The sequence below is a fragment of the Anopheles coluzzii genome, chromosome 2 (genome assembly GCF_943734685.1).
Source record: "Anopheles coluzzii chromosome 2, AcolN3, whole genome shotgun sequence".
NCBI classification, from domain to species: domain Eukaryota; kingdom Metazoa; phylum Arthropoda; class Insecta; order Diptera; family Culicidae; genus Anopheles; species Anopheles coluzzii.
In genome coordinates this window covers 115490946-115518445 of record NC_064670.1, presented here as the reverse complement: position 1 = coordinate 115518445, position 27500 = coordinate 115490946, and the positions used below count along the sequence as shown (strand labels likewise).

The 27500-nt window shown below is 44.2% G+C and overlaps 1 protein-coding gene across 1 annotated transcript in view; it reads right to left on the bottom strand.

Annotated features, from left to right (window-relative positions):
• Positions 1-49: 49 nt before the first annotated feature.
• The window catches only part of LOC120952472 (uncharacterized), a 57806-nt gene continuing 30355 nt past the window's right edge, over positions 50-27500 (bottom strand). Inside the window, exon 4 of the mRNA XM_040371828.2 lies at positions 50-818. Coding sequence (XP_040227762.2) covers positions 615-818 — 204 coding nt within the window. The 3' untranslated portion in view covers positions 50-614. The remainder of the gene's footprint in view (positions 819-27500) is intronic.

The following is a 27500-nucleotide window of genomic DNA, read 5'->3' as shown; positions in this document are numbered from 1 at the left end:
ACGGGCGAGGAAATGAAAACAGAAAATTAATTCACTTTCAAAACATCGATCAAAATCAAAACTAAATTATCATTATTTTCAACTCATAGCCCATGTCCCGCGCTGCTGCCTGCCGAGAGACTGCGAGATGCTTATTAGGAGGTGGGACGAAATCGTGGGAAAATTGTCGAGGGATGTACTGTCAATTCGATCGCCGTATCGCTGCGGCTGCGGCGTCGGCTTCCGGTCGGGTGTTCTAGAGCTTTCTGGAGACTGGAAATTAAACGCCTCTCTCTATCCCAGTTCAGACAGGAATGTTCAATACAAAACAATCATCTCGGCAGCGTTCGAGCGGGCGGACACATACAAACAAAAACAAATACAATATTCAACAAAACAAAAAAAAACGTCGGTATCAATCGCGCTACGATGGTGCTTAGTGCTTTGACAGGAATTAAAATTTAGGATAACGATTTAAAAAAACGGGACTAAAAGTGGTAGGCACCAGTCCTGCGCTGGAAAACATGGAGCGCTTCTTAGGCTTTTCGTAATCGAATGGTAAAGGCAAATATAATACAGCACACCTACTAGGATGATCCAACCCCGGGGCGAACGAATTGACCCGGGATAACAACTCAAATCATACTCCCGAACATGCGCTTTCCACGCGTCAGTATCAAACTGACCACCATCACGGACAGCAGGAAGAAGACGATGCTCAGGAAGTAGAAAAACCAACGGCAGCGGCTCCGGAACTGCTTTTCCTTCTTCATCTTCAGCCGCAGCTGCTCGGCCCGCGGTACGTCCAGCGTAAAGTCCGACTCGGGACGGGTTGAGGGCTGTAATGATAGTGGCAGGGGAAAAAAAGGATATTAGAACAGAGCATAAGAAGAAATGAGATAAAGATTATGTAGATTTTTGAGATAAAATTACTTTCTTTAATTGACAGATAGTATTATAAACAACAATTTAAAGTTTTAGTCTAAAAAAGATTATGTTGCTGTTCCATTTTCTCGTCTGAAATTGAATTAGTCCAACAATAAAAACTATTTAATCATCTTTAAGCACTCCTCTTAAATTCAACCATCCACGCACGCCCTTACCATCGTCTCTCTCACGTTGCTTTGAAATATGATCTAATAAATATTAAAAAAATGGCCCATTTAGTGAGGAAAACAAGATTATTAGCAGCAAATCGTCTCGCCTTCCACACTTCTTTGCTGGTGCCATTCGTGTCACGAAGCAAAGGGAAGGAAAATCTGGAACACTTTTCCAAGATTTCCAACCTTTTCACTCTCTTTCTCCTTGAGCCGGCCGGCCCAATGTCAGTTGATTGAGTTTTCCTCTGTAAACGATACGTATTTTGGTGCGTTGCCTTCTGTGTGCGTGTTGATGTTCCTCTGCGCTCTCTCACTATCACACACCGGCGAGCCGGCTTGTGTAAGTGTGTCTGGCATGAGATAATGGTTTGTCGATTGGAACATAAAAAAAAAAACAGAAAAGAAAAACGCTCCATTCCATCCATTCAAGCAGCAAATTTGAAGCCTCCCTTTTTAGCAAACGCCATCCCTACCCTATCCTTCTTCCCCCCAAGGTTCGCTTCCGATCCGATGGTGGTCGTCGATAATTTAATCACCTGGCCAGAGATTCCTTCCATCATCCGGGCCGGGGGTTCGGGGTAATCCTCGCTGCGCTGCTCTCCGAGGAGAAAACCGACCGTCGGCGACAGCATGATGAATTCAATACATAATTTAATTAAACATTCCGTAATCGACATTGAAAATCAAGCGCAGTGCAATCACTCGGATCCGACCAAGCTGAGAGGAGATGGAACACGGGAGCAAGCGGAGCGATGCGAAGATGCGGTACCGACTGGTGGCGGAGGAAAGCCCCGGGCTTATACCTCGTCAAGTGGGCAGTCCTCTTCGCTCTAAAGGGCGGCTGGCTTGTGATTTGTGTCTTTTTTCCAAAAGTAATTAATTTGTAAAGTTTCACATTTCAGCAGCTGCGATTCGCTTGTTTTGCTGTAATCGAAACTAATTGGGAAACAGTTTTCATTTAACTTTTGGGACTAAAAATGCACGATTTTAATGGTTTTCATTTAAAAATCTTGAAAAGGTTATGTGTAATGAAGTCAATTTTATCGATGACTCACTTTCCCTAGAATTAAAAAAATAAGCAAATGCATTTTTCTACATATGAAATCCAAAACTAGACTTTTTTATTGTTTTTTATAGAGACTTTGAGCCAAAAATCTACACTATGTGCGATCAACATAACAAAGCAGTGTTGCATCGTTTGGCAGAATAAGCTACAATTGTCATTCCCGCTCGGTGGAGTAGGCTTTTCATATTCTGGCATAAACGATGCTGCACTTTTCCGTTTTGCGATGCGAAACGATGGCACAACCATTCTTATTTGCATTTTGCACCGCGAGCAGTGCCTAACTGAGCGCCATAGTTTACTGCCTAAAGCAGCCTGTCAAATCGCGTATCGTGTTCCCCCATACCATTTAGAGGCTTTTGCGTGTGTGTAACAGGCGCAAAATGGGGCTATTCACCAACTACACAACCAAAAGCAGCTACCCCGTTTTTCAAAAGCGCTCGTGAATTCCTCCAAACAATTTAGCATCAAAGCAAAGAAGCTCAGCAGTGCAGTTGTGAAAACGCAACCATCAGGTGCAGTTAGTGACAGTCGAGTAGCTCGATGGTAGCCACAGGCAATAAATCAGCGAAAATCCTGGGCACAAAACAGACACCGAACAGAAAAGAAAATGCAGAAAATGCTAGTTCTATGCAAGTAATAGCTTCCGATGGGATTCACAAAGTTGTATTGGTGAACTGAACATTTAAGACTGAAACGATTGGTTTTTAAACCACAAAAATAATTAAAAAAGTATGTAAAAAATTTAAATGGATCAGTGTGTTTGAAATAACATGAAAAATCTAACTTATCCATGTAATTACTATTTGTTGTTGTACTTTTTGCTTTCTGTTGCAATATATCAGCGTTTTTTTTTCATTTGACACAATCCACATCGTGATGATATTTGCACTAGGCCTCCAAGATATGCTCGTATTGCAAAATTAACCAATACATTGCTCCCTCTCGAACTACCCCCTGCCGAACTAATTACTCCATCTTCATGCCCAACCGCAGCCTCACCAACACTCCAAACCGTCAGTCCAATCGAACCAAAAATGCCATTATCAACCTTGCGAAACCTCTGCAATTGCGATCGAACGCATCGTTGCAGCAAATGCTGCTGCCCAGCAAGCAAGCAAGCAAGCACAGCCGTATCCAATTGAGCAATTGAGCTGCTAAATCATGAGCCAGGAATGTAGAACCGATTAATCGAGCGACGGGAATTCCGCGCCACCCCATCCAACCCATGTCGCAAGAAAATACACACCGTCGCGGGACGGTGAATTGGCCGCAGTTGGCCGCAAATATTTCACCTGCCGCTCGGATTCTCGCTACGGTCAGACCAGACGGTTTGGTCGAAATTCGATCGGCAATGCTGCCGCCCGTCCCGTTTTGGAGACGAACCGTCCCAATCGCGGATGGCATCTACTTTGGTTCGGTTCAGTGCGCACTCCGTTGTTGCCGGCGTGTGGTCATCGCGCCGGTGCGAAGATGGCATTTTCTCGTCCCAGCCCGTCCCTACGCCCAGCTCATCCGCCTGGAAGCGCACATCGATGACCTTCCGATTGGGTGGTCGAACCGTCTTTCCTTTTCAAAGGGTTTTGGTGCGATCGTCGTTCACAGTTCGAGCCACACATCAATTAAGCAGGCTCTTCCTCGCAGCCCCACTGATTGGCGGCGCGGCCCATTGGCTCGGGCGGGAGTGAGAATACAAATTCAAGCGCTTTGTACGATTGCTCAACGGAACGGATACTGGCTCTGGCCGGCGATGGAAAAGAAGACACTTTATGTCACAATCCACGCTGGAGCCACCGGCCGAATGGGGCGTGAAACATATGCAGCCAAAAGGGGTGGGCAAGATGTTTAGGGTTGGAGTGTTACAATCACCGCTGTTGTGCTATAATCACTGTACTTAATGAAATAAAATGTTGTGCACCGAAATGCCTTTTTCGGGGATTAATAATCAATTACCTTCCTCTCATGAAATACATATGAACCACTAATATTAAACACAATGCTATTTGGAAACATTTGGTTGAACGGCAATTAGAAACACGAATTGGTGTAGACGATCGAAATGTTTTATTAATAGTAGAATATTTACTAAATGATGCATCGCCCTCATCAGCAAGTAAAACATAGTTTTTTTTTACTTTTCGTAACACAATGAGCTTTGAATATTTGATTCTCAAATGTTGAAAATGATTGCCTTCGCTGTATGCCATCATACAGCAAAGAGTTACAAGAAGAAGCTCTTTTAAAACATTTTTCTACAAGAGCCAACCCTAGTAACCCATACTGCCACAATTAAATACATTATTTCTGTGTCTTTAAAGAACTCCATGACCATAGAGTGCGACATCTTTCAAGGAAAATAATTATAAATATATTCGTTTAAAGTTTCAAACTCCTTTATCCTTAAACAACTTTACCGGTAATTGTTCTTACTTCTATGAACAAAACAACCACCATTTTTAACGAGAATGTTCACGTTTCAGGACGGCCCGCTCCTTAAATACATTTCAACGCGATTGTAATGTTTCCCACTCATCCCCATCCTTAAATTTATCGGCAACACTTCAGAGCAATCGAAGCAATAGCTTCTTAACAATCCACAACGAGCGCTTGAGCGCTCCCTCTCCATACGACACAACCGTTTCTGATACTCCGTGACGTACGTGACGATACCAACAATCATGATGAAAATGATGATGTAAAAACCATTAGACCGGCCAATAATCTTTAACTGATGGCGTACCTCAAGCTAAACGCTCTTTTCCAAACCTCCAAGCAACGAGCAACACACACACACACCCTCAACAAACAAGAATAGCACTACTCAAAACTTTACAAATCCGCTGACAATCGCTGCCCGAGCTGCGGCATCAAACCAGCACATACGGCTCCACTAGAAGCGCATTTCTCGGCAAATCATAAAGTTCGTAACTTATACTTTTCGTCTGAGCGACTGCACCACCCTCACTGCTTTCTAGCGCGCCCGCTAGTGTGGCTACGGTTGTCAATGGTTTATCATTTTTCATATCATAGCTTCCATACCGCCATTCTCGCTTCGGGCGACATTTGAACGGTGTACGTTTCATGCTCTCCCCTTCCCTCTGGTACGATATCTTTCGGTAAGCTTCTTTCCGGATAATTTTCTTTCAAATGAACGACGGATGAACCCACCACCTTCAGTGTAGATTCGTGCAGCGTTCGAGCTGCGTCCGACGATCACGAATACGAGCAAAGCATCGGTGGGTTGCACCGGTCCAGGGTTATGACTTATCGTCCCACAATCGCAATTTACGACACGTAGTTTGATTCAATATTTTGTTGGTTCGATGGCTTCTTTGCCACCTCGCCCGAGGGTACACCCAGGCATTATGATTATTATGATTATGGAGTGTTTTGACTATTGGGGATGCCCTTTAGGGTGGGTAAGGTATTCCCAACGCTCCAAGCATCGATTGACAGTTGTTTTGACGCAAGCAGTGACGCTGTGGACAGCTTGTTGTACCGTTTTCGTTATCTTTGTGCCATGCAATCTGTGGTCCGCAGATGCATCCATTTTCGGGCAGGGGAGGGACGGATTGCATTTTATGACACATTATGGGATGCATTTATGATCCGCCATCTGGTTAGGGTAAAAAAGGGATTGAAGCATTAACCTCGCCACCTTAGCCCGACGGGTAGTGTCTACAGTCGAAGAGGACGCCCAGCTGTTTGTCTTACACTTCAGTGCCATTACTCAACCGGTACGGTTCCCTCCCAGCTGGTTCAACACCCGTCTCTGCCACGGGGTTGTTTGTGCCTAATTCGATTGTAATAATCGTTATGTGAGAAACCAGTGTAGCATAATCATCGATCGACCGCCGAACCGCAGCACGATCGTCGATGCACCGCTGCGGCGATGTCGTGACTAAATTAGCGCCTTTCGCACCACGTGCCACTTCGCCGGACACTCGACAAGGCGCATCAGGCGAGCACAAATCGAGCCCACGAATTATCATCGAGCTGTGGATGACCATCGAGTCAACAGTGTTCGATACGGTAAGTGTTGTTGGGTCAAAAAGGGGGTGAACAATCATCCAAACGGTAATTATGTCAAGTGAAATGGGTCCGATATTGAAATTGAGATTAATTTACTAACAAGAGGAACATTGTTTATACTTAAAGGGAGATCGTAGTATTTCTGAAATTGCTGATAATACACATAAAATAGGTGCAACAAATCAGTTTGTAAAATAGGGCAATAAAAGTGTATAGCTAATCATTAATTCAAAATTAATTGTGAAAATTATTCAACCTATCCAAAGCGTAGAACTTCACTCGAAAGTGATTAATTTTCAACCGCAAATCCACCAAAACTCTATTCCAACTGCCATAAATCAACCGCTTATCGATCACGCAGCCCGTCCAGCCAATCAGCCCATTTCAGACACATGATCAACGATCAACAGTTGCCTTTTTTACATCTAACTTTATATTGATGAGCTCGCTGTACCGCCCGAGTGGGCGAGAGATAAAATAAACACACAAACGTACGGCACACAACGGTAGCACTTGTTTGCAGTTATCTAACCGACACCGGTATGCAATCCAATGTTGCCATTATGGGCGATGATTAAGAGCAGCGTTGCTACACATGCGATTTGTGCTACAACCTGTAGCTTGTGTATGTATGTTAAACAGCAGCGAAGAACGAAACACGCTAAAGGTAGATATGAGAAAAAAAAACAGTTGCCAACTATTATCGAACATAATCGATTGGCTGGTGGTTAATGTTGTTTTTCGAGTCGAAATTGATGAGCAATGAGCTTGATGGGCAGTGGGGTGGAAAACGATTGCTTAATGATTTTTGTTAAAAAACGGAATAATTTGTGTATGTACAGGAGCTTGTCCTTGTCGTGGAGCTCATCTTGTACTTTGAGGCTTGAAAACTGCAACTACATTTTTGGGGAATATGATCCACCCTTGCCGGGGCGACCTCCTGGTACAATCATCAACTTGCACGACTTAACAACATGCCCGTCGTTGGTTCAAGTCTAGAATGGAACGTCCTCCCGTAGCAAGGGCTGACTTATCCGGCTGCAGGGTTGCTGAATAAGTCCCGAAAGCCTATACAGGCCGGGGAATGTCTGAGTAGGACGTTACTGCAAGTAGAACATCATCGCTTGCTACATTATAAGAGGTATTTTAAACATGTATCCTAAATTTCGAATCCTAAAGCTAAAGCTTTTCTAGAAATCTTTGTGCTTTCACATCTTTGTACTATACATCATTCATAAAATTTACAATTATGACCTTCAACACGCAAATCGGCAATGCAATTTCACGCTGGATAGTATCGCGTTTATTGCCATTTCATTCTTTCTCTACTTTTACGTGTAGCAAGTGTAATCTATAACTAGCCCCACCATCACAAAATGTCAATACTGAGTCGGGGTAAAAGCACACTAATAACCATATCACTAGCGCAAAACTGTAAGCACGATTTTGGCCAGTCCATTCCCACGACATCAGCACACAAGCACAGACTACGCCGGACTAGCTACACCAGCTGACATGCGTTGCGTGCCCATGCTTATGATTTAAAGATTCTGCCACACCTCCCCGTGGCCATTGCGGTTACGATGGGAGCCAAATATTGAAATGGAAATGATTTCGTGTTTATTGTAGTAATTAGCTAACCTGCTGAATATGGTTTAGCTGCCACTCGAAGGTCAACGAACGGTGGGCAACAGGTACAGCCTTAATTGCGTACGTCTAGCATGGAACGGGTATCACGATTCGGTCACGTTTTAGAGCACACACCCGGCCGAGTGCGTGTCTTTAGGTGATTTGCCAAATTTACAACAAATGCTAAAGTATTTACATACGTTGTACAGCTATTCTTCGCAACTTTTTCACCAACACTGCCAACGGCCAGATACGGTGTAGCCCTCAGCTCACGTTCATTGACCGGGCCCTTCGCCTTACTTTCGCAGATGGACACCGGATGGACGCTACCCAGAAACCCAATGGCACACTTACACGCCCAAATCGATCGATGAACGTTGTTTTGGGGTTCGATGGCGTTTCTCTCGCCTTTTTTGCTTCGTTTAGTGTTTGTGGCCCAAGATCACCCCCGTTTCGAAAACATTCCCATAATGGTTTCATGAGACGCGTGGTACCTACGGCTGTCGTTGCGATTGAGCTTCTCCGTTCCATCTTCGATGGGATCTCTCCGCTGTCCCACTCTCCCTTTAACAACAACGTTTCCCTCCCCGTTTTGCATTGCACCATCAGCCGGTGGTGGCAGGGTTGTAAACGCGATGCTGCAATTACATAAACTTCCGATTGAATAATATTTGCCTCCGTCCCATCGCGGCAGACGATCGTCTGGCGCAACCGTATTTGCCATATGAGCACGGCAGCCCCTCCACACGTACACACGTGCATGGTGATGATGATGCGCGCCGCTTGTTGGCAACGGTTTCACGACCGTTTAGTAGCAATTTGAACAATTCTTTCTCACCTCTTTGCAGCTCACCAGTGGCTGACGGCAAATCAAGGGGCCCGGTTTTGTATTTTGCATCCCTAATGAACACTGATGGATTGGCTGTTGTCGATGTAGCTGCTGCTGCTGCTGCTGCTTACGGTTATTGCCTGGGATACAACAAGTGCCATCTCTGGAAGGCAATTCGAATTGACAGGGGACACATCGGGGACATGCAAAGTTTGCCAATTTTACATCTTTTTTAAGGCTCTAGGTACAATTAAGTGAACTGAAAAATGGGCAACGATTGTCCAATAAGGGTCTAGAGTGTCTTTTATTATTTGTATAAGATGAGTTGTTGCTGTCAAATTCTCAATTTTGGGTCAACAAAACCAACAATTTTGCCAGTGAAAAAAAAACGAAACATTCAAGTCTCTTCATTGAACTAAAAATAATAAAAAATGCTTCTGATTTTGTAACAACAAAGCAAACTATTCCCAACTATCTGAAATAAACGATCATATATACTTCCTGCTGAAAGCTTTTTCCTCCCGTTTTCGGATGGCATTTCACGTCTCCCTGGGTCGTCTCACGTTCAGCCTCATCGCGATCCACACGAACCAGCCCCTGCCCAAGCCACATCCGAGTGGCATTAAAATAAATTGTGTCATGAAATCGATGTGCCTTCTCCATTTCCCAAAAAGAGAACTGTGCGAAAAAAAAAACAAATGCATCCCTCTCCCAACATACACCGGGCGCAAGGCACACAAGGCAGTCGCGAAAAAGAAAGCAACATAACCACCCCAAATTGCCGAATCGAATCGAGCCAGTGGGCTGTTGTGTGCCGGGGCACATTTTTCTCTTCTTCCTTGCACTTCGCGAACGTTCAAGCGACCTCACACAATGGCTCATTTAGCGGATGGCATCGATAGGGCTCGTTTAGTGTCCACGATCGCGACCAAAGCGAACCGATGATGCTTCGCTGAGCATCTGGAGCGACACGGGACGCAGAAGTCACCACTGTCAACGGCACAGCGAAACGTAACTACCTCTCCTTCCTCTTGATTTTGGAGTGTTTAATCGTGGCTGGCCAAAAACCCATCAGCAGCAGCTCTGCTAGGCTCTCTCGTTCGAGAGTTGTCGGTTCGGTATAATTTACTCGCCATTTTGCCGGTGTAATTCCAATAGCTTGTTTTCTGTCACCAGAAAAGTGTTACGATCTTTTTTTGTTTTTGTTTTGTTTCGCCTTAAAACTAACGATCCCAACTAACGAACAGTGGTCACCTGATTGCATGACACCGTTCCATCACATTGGTTTGCATTTCTTTTTCGCGTTGGTTGTGCTCGGGACATTCGCGACACGTTTTTTTTAATGGCGAGAAAGAAACGTGTAAAGCACCTGACAATTAATTCAAATTAATTTCAAACCACACCGGAACACCGGGTCGGTGTTCGTGAAACTTATCCGACTAGATCAAGGTCAGCCTCGAATTGTGCAACGATGGCAAGGTGAATCAGGTAAGGTAACATTTAATCTTTATGACATCAAAAGCTGGAATTGTTTGTGAAGATTAAACATGAAAGTATCAAAATCGTTCATTGAAACAAGCTTTAAAATGTTGGCTTTATAGATACATGTATTGCAAAAACTTTCTATCAGCCTAAGCTTTACTCCCAACGAATCCAAACAACCATTACGAAGCTGATTGATTCACTGCCGTTCAAATTGCTTCCGTCAACATAGAAGACACCGCGCGCCTGTTCTAAAGCAGCATTCGCAACGTCAAATTGAGTCGTTTGATGGCGGCATCGGTTGCACACTATTAATCAACACGCCCAACCCGGTACGCTCGCGGCATAATTGCCACTTTTCGCGCCAATTTTGGATCCCTCGGGCTGTCTCAAGCACTGTCGATTGAGTTATCCCGAGTTAATTCTAGGACCGTCACTTGATTTGCATTTATCAACTTGATTGATTATAGCGGATCGAATACTAACGGTATGATACTGACACCAGTAGGAAGCATCTGTTTTACAGAAATTCAAACTCATTTCCAACACACACTATTGAAATCTTGTAAATTATCACATTAATAAAAACTATCAACAGCATTTAAGTTCGTCCCCTCGGAACGGTTTTTAGTAAATGAATATTTATTTTATCGCATTTTTCCAGCATGAACATTTCTCCTTCTCTGTGGCGACTGCAAAGCTCCTCAAACATGTCTCTACCGAAATGCGTGGCCGTCGGGCTCATTTAAAAAACAGATACATCGCCCAAAATTCAAATAAAAGCTCTGAGGTGTTGACAGTAACGGAGAGGAGACACATTATGAAATGTACGACAACCAACGTGAACATGTTTTCGGTAATCCGAGACCGAGGGTCGGTTCTGGCCAAAAAAACCCCTCCTAACAACTTCTCGTTCGGTTCGGTGAAGACATTCATCGATAATTTTCAATTAAATACATACGGTTAGATCGTTTAACAGTTCATTGACATGAGTGGACTCGTCGTCTACAACGGCCGTGAAAACCGCCGTGACCATCGATCACTTCGATCGACAATGGCATACCACTGGCAGCTGTTGAAATGACATCTTCTGGTGAGGCTTTTGGGTAGGCTGCAACACGATCTCCTCACAAAGCCAGCCCATCCTACACGCATGCTGCAATCAATTTTTAATCATAATTTTTAATGAAATGCTGATCTAGCGCACGGTTGCTATCTATGTTGTCCCACGCCAAACGGCAACTTCCCTCAAAATCTCCACCAACTAAGCCCTAGCTGCATCGATGCACCGAGCCATCTTTTTTACGCCAAACAACCTGCACCGTCTGCCGCTAACGAGGCAATACGAAAAAACAAACAACAGAACCGCTCCTCTACTCCCCGCACCAGCAGCTTCCTTGGACTTGGGGCCGACTGTGCGTTGACCATGCGCTGCAGGCTGCGAGTGTGCAAGGGGGAGAGCGATATCGCCAGCGAACCGAACACAACGCACGCAAAACACGGTCAAGGCAAACCGACGGACGCGCGCGCGCGACACCGGCGTGTGGCCGTGCGCATCTTCGCCGGAGCAAGATGCACATCCTTTCGGGAGTTCGGTTCAGCCTTGTGCGTGCGCATTGCTGGTGCGCGCCGACGCCACGCTGATAAGCGCAGCGCAGAAACCTGTTCATGAGGCGCGCAAGCATTCCACCGTACGCACACGGCTGGAGGCTGCCGGCTTTTAGGAGGCTGTCCTCACATGTTCTCGCTGTGCCATTCGAAGCGAAGCGTGCGTTTGTGCCTACAGGTTGTTTTTGGGCTCTGAATTGACGTGACAGACAGAAAGCGTCAGAGGTCAATGTGGGTTTTCTATGACCTCCGCGGACGCTTCGCGAAAAGGTTGCCCCGCGAACAACCTGACAAGTGGTGATAGGGTTTACGTTCGCATTTTCGTTTCCATTATCCATATCATTAAAATAAATGTATTGGTTTGTTTGTTTTTTTTTTTTTTGTAAAGTAGATTCCATCCTTGATCTTGGTATTTTGCAAAAAAAAAAAACAAGGACTGATCGATGGTATATGACATTTTTTCCTTGTAAAATTTGGTTCAAACACTTGTTTAAAAACAAAAAATAGCAATAAAACAAGGAAAAAACTAGAAAACAATAATCAATACCTAAAACACACAAATATTAAATGCCTAAAATAAGAATAGCCCGTAATAAATACAGACTTCAAGAAGATTACTAAAGAAGGAAATGGTGTAGACAGTACTGTAACTAAGAGGAATTACTTAATGAAATAAACAAAAAATAAACGGGGTACATTCATGTAGGAAGGATTAATTAAAATACATAATATGCATTCTTTATATAATCAGTAAGACTACAACTAAACAGAACACACCAAGAATAAACAAAACACTCCAATCAAGCTCTACAGAATGTATACAATATAACGCACAATTGCCCTCCACCGGACGTACAGCACGTGTTTCCTAACGTCCCGCACAAAAGCGTACATTTCCAAGTACATCGTTTTTTTCGACTTAGTATCGACTGCATCCACACGCTTCTCACCAGGCGCCCAGCTCTTAGCATCTCCAAACAATCACCGTCTACTTAGTTGTACTCTTGTTTGTCCACCCGAGCGCCCCGCGACATACCACACTCTTCGCACCATCGCTCGCAGCTCATCAATATTCAAGGCTTCTGGTGCACGATCGCCAGGCCAGGCACACCGTTTTAGCACCCACAACCCTGTCGCTGCTCATCATCGATTGGTGTTGGAGGTTATTACCGGTAACATTAGAACCAGCACACCAGCATTCCACCACCATCACCACCTCCCACACCTAAATGGTACGGTCATACACTGTCCGGTGCATCGTTCGCACCGAAACGCACGGAATACTAATTTGTAACGCTGACTGCTGGGCTGACACTTGGAAGGAAGCGCAGTGCATAGCCCACAGCGACGGACATAATTGACGAGCTTCGGTGAATAAATCAATCCGGCGTGCCGTGTTTAGGGTGGTTGGTAGAAATGGCAGCAAAAGCAGGGCGATCCCCCACGGAATGTCCGGGTTGTGGCGAGGAGTGTACATGGGGGACGGATCTTCTTGCGAAACGCTAGAATCTAGCACCCAGCAAGCGCTATTTGACGGTTTATCGATGCTAGACGGAGACGGTCATTTACGGTTGCGAGAAAATGTATTAAGTGGTCAGTTCATTTGCACTTTGTTTGAATGATTGTAAGTCATAGCGACTTGAAAAGCGTTTGCAATTGCTACACTGTAATTTCGTTCCAATTAATTCAATCATTAAATATAAGCTACGATCACGTTTTCTTACAACAATTTTGACAGCCATTATTCCTTATTTATTTCATTTATAACGAGATGTACTCATAGCTTGGCAACCCAAATTCCCCAATTTCCACATTGTAGTCTCTGTTTTCCGTTTATTTTCCATTTTGTTGCCATCATGCAACACTTTGTTGCAAATCACAACCCATTCTTCGTTCGCAACGTGTTCGAGACGAAATGGAAGCAAAAAAAATCCTGCACCCGATGTTAATGAACACGTGGTATAGGCCGGTGCAAAATTTAATCACACAAATTAAGGGAAGCGCTGCTGGCTGACGACTGATTGATTGCACGCAATTGTACACCAGTGCCCCGTTTGCCGAAAGTGTGAGTGGCCTTGGTGTCGGTGCGGTGTGATGATTGATGTGGTCTAATGATTGACTCATCGGTTCGCAAATTACCCACCAACACACTTGGCGGAGCATCGCATACCACAAACAGCAACATCACCGGCATCACCTTGCATGCCAAAAAGGAGGCACTACACCATTTTTAGAAATTCCTCTCCCAAACCATTCTCACAATCTGGCGAAGGGTGCCGTAAGAAGGGCAGTGAATGGGTTTGTTTGGCTTCGATGGGGAATAATTGGGCCCAGGGAAAATCATCAGGGCAACAGGGAAGGTGATATGATGTCATGTGTGTGGCACAAGTTATCTCATCGGAATGTACATTCAAATATACCGCATGTCCTGACCGAGCATCGGGAAATTTCTGACCTACGAATCACCGTCTGCGGCGGGTAAGCCAAGAGACCCTGTGATGGTGGTGGTTTTGCATTGCGGTCAACTGCTTCCTTCGCACTGCTGGTCGAAAGTGAAAGTGTCTACCTGGATGGAATTTAGCTCACTTTTTGCTACTCGGCTGTTGCGGTGTATTAACCGCAGCCAGGATTCGATCCAGCCATCATCGGGACATAAGGGGGTTCGCATAAAATGTTTTCTCACCTTCCAATTAGGTAACGAACACGGACCCGCCTCCACAAATAATCGCGAAATCGCCGCAATCCTTCCTTTATCTGATCGCATCTCACAAACAAAACTGTCATACCCCTTCTTAATGCGATCATAAAAGGCTTTCACCGTAAAACAATCGAATCGTTTGACTTGCAGCACAATGGTTGACCTTCTCTCTGTCACGCATAGTTTATGGTGGTTAATTTTGCACTAAAAAGCAGCACTATAAAGCGGATTTATTCGTTAGCCTTATATGTTTTATGGGTTTGATCTAATAATGCGCCAACCATAATACTTTCGACTCAATTATGTAGAATATTGCATAACAATTCAAACGTGTACAAAGGAAATGAATGATCATCAAAACAAACAAATTAGTGAGGCTGTAATTCAATAACTTAAACCTTGTCCACAATTATTTATATTGAATTGAGTCGGCTATTTATCTGCAGATTTGTTAATAGCTTATCAGGTCCATCAACTAGGACATTGCAAAAAAAAACTAATTTTGTCTATTGAGCCTAGTCATCAATGAAATTCTCCATTACCTCCATCATCATCATCATCTCAGTCATCCAGAGATATTATTGGCAATTTAAACCATTTACCCAACATCTTGGTTGCTCTTTATTGACGTTCGGTGTTCGTTTTTTGCAACTTCTCAACGTTTTCAATTGCCTTGCACCATTGAAAAAACCCCTTGGCAGCTACCTTTTTCTGACCACTGCCAACTATCTCACGCAGATTTCCGTCATTTCCTTGATCCTTCGGTTGACATCGGAAACCTTCACACCGGGCCAAGGGCTTGGGAAAAATAGTAGCGCACCAAAAAGTGTCCAGTTGCTTGAACAGAAATCACACGCCGCCTTGGACACTAAACAGGCGCAAGACCTCAAACTGCGGTCAGTGGTTTTAATTGAATCTATTCCCTATCAGCTTTGAGATGATCTTTTTTCTCTTGTTTGTTTTTGCTGCTGCTGCTGCTGCTGTAGGTTCTTTTTCTCAGCGGTTTGTGTGGTTCAAGCGGTTTCGCTGATGCGTTGTCGGAAGTAGAGTCTTCACGTGAAGGCTTTGGGGGTTTGTAGTTATGAGACATTTGACACAAATTGTGCAGAATAATACAGGTAGAGGGTAAAATTGTACTCTAGGAAATAAAAAGTAATTAAATTATCTTCTCGGTGATTTTTTTTTCAATTACTCAATCTCTTTTTACTAGACTTAATATTGAATTTTTGAACTATGACAAAGAGCATGACTCTTCTAACGACCGTAATCGGGCAAGGGCACTCACAAGGAAACTATCGCATCCGAGCGACGAAAGCTACTAATCATTTTCCAATCACTATCCCTCACCGTGGCTAAGCGTGATGCATTGAGCCATGTGCATTCACCCGGGCCACCCATTCACAACCACCCAAACCGTTTGGCGTTCGCTCGTACCTTATTATTATGCCTCCGTGTCTTCCAATTCAAATCGCTGGCCAGATTTGGTATGTTCTATCATCGGAGGGTCGTTTGTTCCCTTCCTCCTTCTGCACTCTTTCCCTCTCTCAAATGACCCTGGCCACGTCGACTGGAATAAACTGGCGGAATGCACACACACACAGTTACAATCTATTATCAAAACCGCTCGTTGCCGTTTGCCGCGCAGGCCCCGTTTTCGGTCGGGCACGATGGTCGTGCACAATGCAAGGTTTTTTAATTTTTATTTCGCCGAAGGCCAGCGGACTTCCAAAGTGGTGGCTTTGAAATCATGCTCCGTACACCCGCTCCCTTGACTTTCTTAGCGTGTACATCTACCAGCACCCAGCTCTGTTCCATGTTCCCTCCCTTGGAGTAACCTTCCCGAGTGTGCCGAGTAACAACAATGGGCAACAACAATCCAAACCGGGCAGAAGCGACTACGATTGCAGGGCGAGGTGGTAAATCATTGCCTCTATCGAGCCTCCCCTCATTCACCTGCCAGCAATGTACGGCCTCCCCAGATAGTTGTTATTTAGTTGCTTAAGTTTGAAACCCAAGGCAAAAGGCATACCGGCATGCATTATCAAACTCAGCCACCGCGGCCAACGCCGCTACAAATCGATTTATGTTCACGCATCGGGCATTGCATCTCATTGCTGCGGAAAGCTTCAACATAGAATCCAAGCACCCAGTTCTCCTTACGATTCTCTCTCTCTCTCTCCCTCTCTCTCTCTCTCTCTCTCTCTCTCTGTCTCTTTTTCTTTTTGAGGAAAGAAAAGCTTCAAAAAGGGAACCATAGCACACTGCATCTAATGCAGCTACTAAGTGTTGCACATTAGTGAAGCACTTTGTTCCCCATCGGTGCGCACCGCGAACGTGCAGTTCCGCAAAACGTAGCTTTTCTCGAAGCAAGAGCGGAAAAAGCGGCGATCTGCAAACGAAAAGCGCTTAACCGGTTGGCTGGAAAAACACAATCCACTCCCCGCGATGCGATGCGTTTAGTGATGGGAGCAGCGAGCTGTACAAATGGGCAAATGACAAAAATTGAATGCAATTGGCGGTGTTGAAAGGGAAATGCAGTCCTTTAAGTGAGGGAAGAATGTTCAATTTTCCAGCGCATAAAATGTCGAAGAATATGCCTTGAATGTGGAAAAATTGTTTCAAAGATTCCAAACGGTTTTGTGTTTAATTTAGTATAAGTAACTTGCATTTAAAAATAAATCCTCATGTTCCCGTTTGGGCCATTTTGATGAAACCATTGTGAAATTACAAGTGCAGAACAGAAGGATAAAGCTCATCGAATACCGACGACCCGGGCACGACATTTGGTTCCCCAGGGAATGCATTCCCCACCATCCCACACAACAACAAAAAAACAAGATGCATCATGGGTGCACTCTCAGTCCCAACTCAACCTTTATGCAATCGTGCACAAAAATGCAACATCGACCGCAATGACTCCTGTCTGTTGCGCAACAGCGGGTAGACTGTCTGCTGCCTGTTCCGGGCCGGCTTTGTGCTGGCGCAAAAATTTCATCCCACACGCGCGTAAACGGTCTACGGTGACGTCACGCTGCAGGTACAAAGTGCATCCGCGGGCATGGCTCGATGCATCGCACATTTCACAGCCACTGACCACCACTTACTTATAGCCGATACAATCGATGGGATGACGCGGCACGGGACCATCTGTGAGCACATTAAGGAAAGCTCATCCTAGGGAGGGTGCATTTTAATTTAAGTATTTTAATTATTTTTTGCGTGCTTTTATGTCAGGATGTAGTAATATTTGTGGGCGTAATAACTCATGAGATGGGTTTTAATTTGCACCATTTTCCATCCATTAGCGGTGGATCACTGTGACATCGCTTCACAATTATGAGAACGCCTGTTGGAGCAGCTCTATGCAAGTGTGTTTTCTCTTATTTACTTTCACCTTAACCACCGGATGTTCGGTATGAAAGGGTTTATCCTGTTTACAGCATACTGGACGGTAGTGAAGAATAATTTGCATTGATAACAACTGTTGATAATCGATGACATGATGGTTATCTTGCAGATGGAGCAATCGATGAAAGTGATAATTGATCATCATTATTCTGCTTTTACAATATTATGGAATAGAAGTTCACTGAAGGTTAAGGACCGCAAGATCAAAAATTCGATTATGTTATTTACTATATTTATAATAATATTATTTTAAAAAAACTGTAACAGTATACTACTTTTGTTCAGTAGGAACTGAAGGTACGTAAACAAATAGTTTTGTCCGAATAGCCTCGATATTTTTTACATTATCTTTGCTATTTCATCGTATAGACATTGTTTTTTCCTAACAGAACGAAGGTTTTATTGTATTATATAAAACAGTGGTCTTCAACCTGTGGTCTGTGGTGTTAACAGATATGATCCGCGAAAGAATTTATTTTTGAAGAAGAAAAGCTAATTAAGAAAAACTATACATATCATGCAATTTTTTCCCTAAAATCAAGATTAAGTATTCAACAGGCACGTCTAGAATAACAAAAACAACATATTTTTGATCAAAAACGTTGAACTAAGTCTACAAAATGCATGCCCTCAATCGATGTAGGCCGCGGCAAATGTATTTTCAAAGCCAAGTGGTGCGCCAACCTAAAAAGGTTGGAGAGCACTGGTTTAAAAGATCTAAGAACTTGAAGATCATACCATTAACTAAGAAATTTATATAAATTCGAATTGCTTATGAATTTTTGAAGATTGATCTTGCAATATTTACGCTAAACTAAGGTTCCACTGCCAATCAAAAACTAAACGACAGACAGATAGAATCTCCAGACAATATCTCTTTTCTGAAATATTGAAGCGTTGAACTGTTCCTGATTGAAGCGTTACAACTACCCTACAAAACTAAACCCCCATTACATCACAGCTGAGCTGATTATAAAAGTTATGGCGCGATAGCGTTTTGCCCGCCCCCGGAACCGACGGCAGAAATTTAATTAATTTCCATCAAACCCGCCGGATCGGAGCATCAAATGAGGTGCCTTCAAAAAATGTAATTACCGACACGTCCCAGTGCTGGCGCGCAGCCTTGTACTAGCGAAACGGTGGCAGCAGCGTGGGAAAATTTAAGCCAAACTACGGGGAAAGCAGCAAACATGAATAGAGACAGACACAAAAACAACACCCCCGCCACTCCGCGTATTAAAATATGTACTAGTTTTGCATTTCGATCGTCACTGGTTTGCTTTTTGCAGCTCAAAACAAAGCATAAACCCAAAGACAAATGATACTGTACAGGGTCATCATAATCATCGTCCTCACGGCTGCATTACAAGGCAGCTTCCTGTTATCTTTTTATTTTTGTTGCTTTCCCCAAACACCATCGTAGCACACAACAAACGCTCTTCAGCCCGAGTCGCGTAGCCTTTCCGTTTGAAGTGTGGAAAAATCAAGTCAAATTTGGAAATATGACTCATTGCACAGAAAGGGATGGGAATGAAGCCGAAAAAAACACTCCCCAACAGCTTACCACCATCCCACCACCCACCTAGAGAAACTGAAAGCTCCCTGAAAGTCGGAGGGAAAAAGAAACAAAACGTACACCCCATGCACCTTGTCCTCTACTGGAACAGTTCGGTTCCGTTTTGTATTCCGCCACCCGTGTTCGTTCCGAGCTTTTTTTTGTGTGCTTCCTCTCCGTTTTCCTTTTCGTCAGGGGCTTTAAAATTGCTGGGAAACGGGCGGCGCGTGCAAAACAATGCAAAATATGTTGCTTGCAGCATCAGTCCGCTTCCCAAGCGGAAAACGCCACCGCCATCAGCTAGAGGGGTGGTGTTCGAGAAAATGCTGAAAAGCGGGTACAGGGTTTGCAGGAAAATATTGCCCAGCTTTTCCCACGGAACGACGCAGGCGGAACCGGCTTGCGTGGAGCGCCAGTGCAAGTTACTTTCGCGCATGAAGTAAAGACTCTTGCCGTGTGCCTTGCAGAGCGGGTCACGCGAAATATTGTAATCATCATCATACGCTGTGAGCCTGCGCTAGTGGCACAACACGTTCACTTCTTGTTTTTTTGTTTTGTTTTGTTTACAGTTCATACGTTACAGTGTCTCAATTGTTGTGCTGGCATGGCGCCAAACATCTCTCACCCCTCTTTTCATGCAGCAAACAATGCAACCCAAATCGAAAGGAAATTGAGACCTAACACCATGATTGGATAATTTCGATCGTGCTTTATCAGCTGGTTCAATGCGGGCACTGTTTTGGGCACAGAAATCGCCTTACAAATACGATCATACGTTACGCTTATTATGGGCGCTCTTTGCATATCATATTCCAGCTGCCGGCGACCTGGTCTGGTCAGCCCAAATTGAGACACTTAACCTATATTTATGCCGTCCATCGAAAAAAAAAAGAAATACGCAAAACCCTTTACACCACACCACTACAATTAACCATCTTTCCCACCAGCCTTGACCATACTACACCAAGAACCGCTGGCCACCGAGCATCAAGTGGACACTTCAAAATTGCACTCCATGTCCACACTCCGCTGCACTGCGCTGAGCGTGGAACTGAAAAAAAACTCTCCTCACTCAGCAGCTACAAATTGCATAACATCATAGCGAAGCGTCAACCGCACCACGACCAGACCAGAAAACCAGTGATCCAAACGGTGTGACCTGCAAAAATTATCGTGGCTGCTATCACCGAAACAAACGCATTGCCAACAAAAAAGCAGCAACAGCAAACAACTAACCCCCGAACCGCAAAAACCGCATCCAAAAAGGTGAACTGCAAAAAGTATCCAATCACATGGTACATCCAACGGGAAGGGTAGGTTTGGTAGCTGTACAGGGAGGTGAGACGACGGTACAACCCAAACAAAACATGCTAAAGGTTACTGCCGAACCGATTCGTCCACTGCAGGACTGCTTGGTGTAGCGTGGAGTCCACTTCGGTTTCCCTAATTAGTGTTCCTACTTAATAATCTCCATTATGGTGTCCAAAAACAAGTGTACATCAGTGTGTGCTGATACGGTGGCTACTGGGGCGATTCAAGGGGCCGCAGATTATGAGGGAGATTGTATGAATCGGTAATAGTAATAGTGTACAAAAAAATAAAGGAAAAGTAGCTCATGAGCAGGCTTTAACTATAATTTCAAGCAGATTTATTTGTTCAACGTTTATCGTTGCCGATAAATTCAAACAAGGTTCTTTTTTTATTTTTTTTTATTACTCTTAAGAACGGCATTAATGGTTTTTTCGAGTAAAATCTGAAGAATTTTGGTTTAAATTAAAGAATCCTTATATGTAATCTTAATAGAAATCAAAATCCAAGATATTATTAAAAACGAAAGGACATATAAACAGTCTTCGTAGAAAAAGATGCATCATAAACAAGCTCAGTCCAAAACGTTTATCTTTTAAATTGAATAAGAATCAAGATTGTATTGAAGGTAAAGTATAAAAAATATATCTCAATAATGTCATTATAAAAGCGAATAAAAATATAAATTACATTGAACATTGATGTATTGGCAAAATTCGAAAAATAAAGACAAAATATTATAAAACAATGAACTATATAAAAATACAATACAACATTAAATTTTTATACAAAACAAACCCAATTAACCGACAATGGAGATAACAATTATAATTGAAAACAGTTAAAAAAAACAATGTTACGAACTGCTTAAACTCACATACATAACTTAATTATCACTAAATACTGTTCTTTAACGATGCATTTATAAATTCCTTATTAGCAAGCAGCCATACTCTTAAATTCCACACCGATCCAATGATCACTAAAGTGAGCAGACTTTATGAAAACCATTTTTCAGATAATTCATCCTTTGCGTGGTGCCAGCTAACAACACAAATCCACTTTGATAAATGAGTATGATAAATGACAAGAAAAAAAAAACAAACTCCAAGCGAAACATGCACGCCATACCTTTCGCAGACGCATGCCAAACTTGACCGAAACTTCCAGCTTCCAGACCAAGATCCCGTAACCCATCCCTGCTCTCTGCCATCAAAGTCCCGACCGAAAACGACGCGCTCTGGCAGGTGGAAAAACTTTCCGAAATTTTCTCCAAAGCGCAAAACACAGAAAGAGGTTACCTGGCGTTTCGTTGCGCTCCAAAAATTTTGCGTGATGCCACCGTTTGGCGTTTAAAGGTTTTTTTTGTTTTGTTTTGTATGCTATCGGCGAAGTGATGGCATGGTGGTGGATAAGAAAAAAAATCATACACTCACACACAATGTATACTTATCTGGTGATTGCACCAGTGGCTTTTCGACACTTGCCACAAAGTTATTCATCTTCTGGAGCAACCCACAAAGGGATGACAACTGGGCTTTTAGGACGTTGTTTTTTTTTTTTTTTGATGTATTATTTCATGGCTAAAGGGAGCAAACCTTATGTAAGCAGCGTTGCAGCATGATGAATTCATGTTTTTGTTACTGTGTCTCCGGCGGCGATCATGCCAGCAGGGCTTGCGATCTTCCCGATCGACAGTTTCTAGTGATATAACGAACCAAAAACGCTTTGCGTGTAGGACCTGTTTCGGTTTTTACCTTTGACGACGGAAACGCTAATGTATAAAGAGAACCCGGTTAAAATTAATTCCACCACAAATTGACTCACATTCATTAGGTCGATGGACGGGTCGTTTCTAGTGCTATTTATATACTCTTCTTCAACTAATTATGAATCTAAAAAGAAGCTCTTCGGAAGAAGCAAGAAAAAACACATCATCGTCTAAAGCACCACCCGAGGGTTGTTTGGCGACGCTTCAACAATTGTTTGAACGAGTGTGTATGACACATTGATTAAAAGATCCAGTTCCTCCCCTCTGTTGGCCAGACCGGATCACTATACGGTGAGGAGTTTGCCTTAACCTTGCGATGATCGCGCTCGTAAATTTTGGACCCCGATGGTCAGACGTCGCGCAGATGATCGACCGGTTGCATAACTCACCCGGGCTGGCTGCACCGACTGCACAGACTGAAGGTAACCGACCTCACTGCCTGGTCTGGTGTACGGGTGGAAAGCAAACGAGCGAGAACAAAATAAAAGGGCTTGGTTAAAAAAAACAACCGTTCCATCCAATTTCCGAGCCCAAATTAGTGCACACGCTACATTGTCAATGTGAAGGCACTGAAGCAAACTAAAAGTGACAGAAAAGTATGATAAATTGAAGTATTACGGTTTAATGACCTAGATGCTTTGACTTTAGGTTTTACGGTGGCCAGCAATAATGATCTCCTCTTGGCACCTTAACGATTGTTTCATATGGTTGGAGGGCACAATAATGATTGGAATTTTTGGATAATTTGTTAGTCTTTTGAGTTCAGCAAATTGACAATGGTACTCAAGAATGATGAAAATATTTAGTAAAAGTAATCTAGCGAAGAACATACCATTTTATTTTTGTGATAAGACCAACTAGGCCGTATTTACGAGAAATGTTTATAACCTTGAAGAAAAACCACTGCTGAACAATAGCGTTGTTCATTTTTATCATAATTATTTACCATATCATATCATGCAACCCGCATCCGACATTTGAATCTCAATTTTGCCTTCATCAAAAGCCACCAAACAGCAAAGACCGCACCAAAAACTATCAAAAAACAAACTCAAAACAATAACCAGCCCCTTCCAACGCATCCTTCCTTCGGTCAATTAAAATGCATCAACAAAACGGATGCCTTCACGAAACAAACGATCACTACTCCTTACCACTTGTTCGCCGTAGCACACACACGCCAGTTCCGCAGCACTCCAAACCCTGCCCTACACTCCCACCACTACCAGACTGCCGGCCTAAGTCAGCCAGCCAACTAATCTCTAATTAAATTTCACGCTACCGTTAAACAGTTGACCGTGAGAGCCAGCAAGATGGCGTCGGCAGGGGCAGGAGATGCTGGGTGGCGGTCAGACACTGCCCGCTAATATTAGGCCCGGCTCGTGACGAATTCCCGCCTCGGTTCACCTCCAGTGCAAATGGCGGAGTTCGGACTGCCCGGATGACCTCCAAAAGGAGCGAGAGAGAAAAAACACAACCATCATCCGAAAAAAAACATAATAATAAACCCACGGAGAGCCTTCCCAGCCCCCGGCCGTCTTGGCAGCTGACATTGTAGCCCGGGCAGCGCCGAACGTACCCGAAAGAAATGGTGCTTCACAGACGCGCGGCCCACAAGGAGGCGCCGCGGCTCGAGCAGGCAGCCGAGTGCGGTGGTAGACGAAAAATTTGAATGACCGGTTACGCCATTTCACCGCGTGTCGCGACCGCTCAGCCCCCTTCACTTTTTCGTGCGATCGAATGACCTTTAGCGGGTGGGTTAGGCGGCGGGTTGGGATGTTAGAGAATTTTAACTTTGTTTGGGGAGAGGTTTTTCCCACTGGCCACAGGTTGGTTAGGCGCTAGGCTAGAAGTCTGCGGTCACTCTGCCAGTGAATTGATCGTAACAACCCTAACCTTTCGCACTCCTCTGCACTCGATCAACGCGCGTGGAGGAAGGCTTCTCAAATGGGCTATGTTATTTACTTAACGTTTTCATCAGTCGTCGATCATCAGTGGGGGCTTTTTTTGAGGAGGGTAAGTCTCTGGAGGACAATTGATAACAAAAGAGCACAGAGAAAAGAGAAGGCATTTGGCCATACATGTTCGATGATCGTGTTTGAGAATTTGGTTCCATGTGCGGCATGCTTTAGTATATTGAGATTTTTTCATGATTTTTAATAATATTGTAACATAATACTGTTACAATTTTACATTCAAAATCTTTAGGAGATAACATTTATGTTTATAGAAAAGAAAATAACAGAGATAATATAATACGAAATATTAGCAACACAAATAATATTAAAAGATATAAGAAGGAGCAATCAAATAAGTCAAGAATTAGAGAACATTAGCTAAAAATTAATGTAAAAACTATTGTCGTAATCTATTGTGAGAAGAAAAAAAACCATTAATCCAAAGCATTACTGTGCACTCCAGCCAACAGCTTACTGACCTACCACAACACAGCAAAAAGTCACGAGAGCCGCTTCCAACGCCTAACCTCATCCAAGGGGTCCCCTCCACTAACCGCACCATTGTGACCATGCCCGGTTCGATGACAAATCGACCGAAGTGGTGTGCCCATTTTCTGCACATGCAATTTCCACTTCCTTCCCAGCCGGCACCCACCCGGCCACACAAAACGCCACACGGTGAACGGACAGGTGGTGGTCATCCCTCCTACAAAGCGGCGCCAAAGTGGTGTCGTTTGTCGTCGTGGACGCGCCGAGCAGCCCCACGTGCTTGGCCCCAGAGTGATGGAGATGGCGCACGAAGGGAGCCGGAGAGACCTCCGCGTGTACGTGTGTTTATTTGACTTTGACCGAATTAATAAAACATCATCAGCGCCATCGTTTATTATTGCCGATGATGTGCATCTGCGTGTTCCTGCCTTTGCCACGCACCACACTGTCTTCCACCGGCTTCGGCCATTTTTTCTCGTGCCGTACACGTTTCACGTCCGGTTGAGCCGAGCACCGTGCCGTGTCGCGCGCCAGGTTGATCGTATCGCGCGGAGGTGGTGGCAAAGAGAGTTGGCATCTTTTTTCTCTATTCATTTTTGCTTTTTTTCTATTTTGCTTGCTAGTACAAACGATGGGACAATAGTAGAGAGAAGGTCTGAGCTGCTAGGACGCTGGACCTTTCTTTAAAACGTTGCAGCGTGACGTTATGACGGCATGACCGCGATGATGATTCGGGTGTCGTTTGGATTTCAATGAAGAAGCGATCGGGGCCTGGGTAAATCGAACCGTAATGATTCAAACCATACATTGCGTGCACACGATAGCATATTAAAAATGCTTTCGTGTACGGGCGGCCTCCGATGATGTAAGGCTAAGAGTTTAGCACAAATGACACTGGGCATGGTGGCTGAAACAGCAACAGCCGTCAATCATTCCAATAATGAAACGATTCGAAAAACATAAAATGACTGAAAATCGAATACAATTATACAGCGAAAAAACAACATAAACAACACACAATCTTGTCATGCACAACACCTACACAAACGATAACGCCAATCAATAGCCGATAAACAACTGCTCCATCCGCTCGAAGGGCATCCGATGTGCGTGCAACACTTTCGAGGAAGGTCACCATGGAGGTTCAGGCCTATCAGTGCTGTCAGTAGGATGATACGCGCTGCATAAAGCGAGACTAAAAGAGAGAGAGAGACTCATCGCTCTGCTACTAAACTGCTGCTGGTAGTGAACTATACCTGCAGCCCGAACCGGTGGCCGTACTCGTCGATGCATGACGACGTGTGAACTAGCTAGACCGTGGGCCGCTCACACCCTTTCTTGCCTGCGCCTTACATGATGTAAGGGTTTGCGGGTTGAAGTTCAATCCAACGCTGTAGCTTTACCGCAACAGGAGCCCGCTAATTGGTGTAACACCGTGCGGTAACGCCATGTCGAGGGAGTGTTGTTTCGATGCGCAGCAGAAGCCAGCGTTGAACGTTGAACTCCTGCTGCACCGGGATTTTGTACCGGCACGGTGTAGTGTGTACGAAAATTGTTTACAATTGTGTAAATATGTTGCTTTCTGTCTAGCAAATAGTTTATAAGTGTTCACTTAAAACAGTGGTACTGTCAAATATTGAATAAACCTTAACATTCCCACGCTTTTAAACACTTTGGAAACGATTTTAATGATCATTTTTTCACTCCTCCCCAAACTGCTGCTACTCTGTACATTGATTGTCGTTAACGAGTTAACGATAGCAAATGGGCAGCATCGCAGCAGCCAAACATAAACGTCACTTAAGGCAGCTTACGACAGCCCATAAAAGCCCGTTTTGTTGTAAGCTGAAAGCTGATTTTCTTTACACACTCCACTCTCAAACTACCCAACAAGAAAAAAAGCCCGCAAATCCGTCTCTTAATCTATTTCTTTCAGATATGTTGTCAACAACGCTACCAAAGATGGCACAGTGATGAGCACGGTACGGCACCCAGCAGGTGATTTTAAGCCACATCCATTCACAACCTTGCCATCCATCGAGTCTGAAGAAGCGCCAAACCATAATTATGCTTCGGTTCGCGGATGCCTAGCGACTTATCTCTTGAGTGAAGAGCCCCACCAATGGACCTACTTTTTCCTAGCCAGATCCCCCCTTCACCCCCTCCTTATCCACCGTGAGCTTTTATTGCCACCCCACCGGACAGCTTCCACCCACCTTCCCGCCCACCGAAAGGACGCTATAAATCGCTTAAGTACTGTGCCGGCGAGTTTTCGTTTATTCCCAGGCCGTCCCCGCGGCGCAGGAATGCAGGTAAGTGTTGGCCGCAAAACGCTCGTTACATCGGCACGGCTTAACGTGCTGCGTGAGTGATGCATTCCTCCCAAGCACTAGACCACCGCCACTCTTTGGCGTACGTGTTCGCGCAAACTAAATTCGGCAAGCAACCACGAAAGCGAAGGTGAGTAATGATAATTTGACAAGGTTTCGAACATTAAGCGCAAACGACGGCACGCATCCACGCATCATCATCATCAGCAGCAGCAGCAACACTACAACAACGCACTTCAAATGCGGTTCGAGTTCATATTT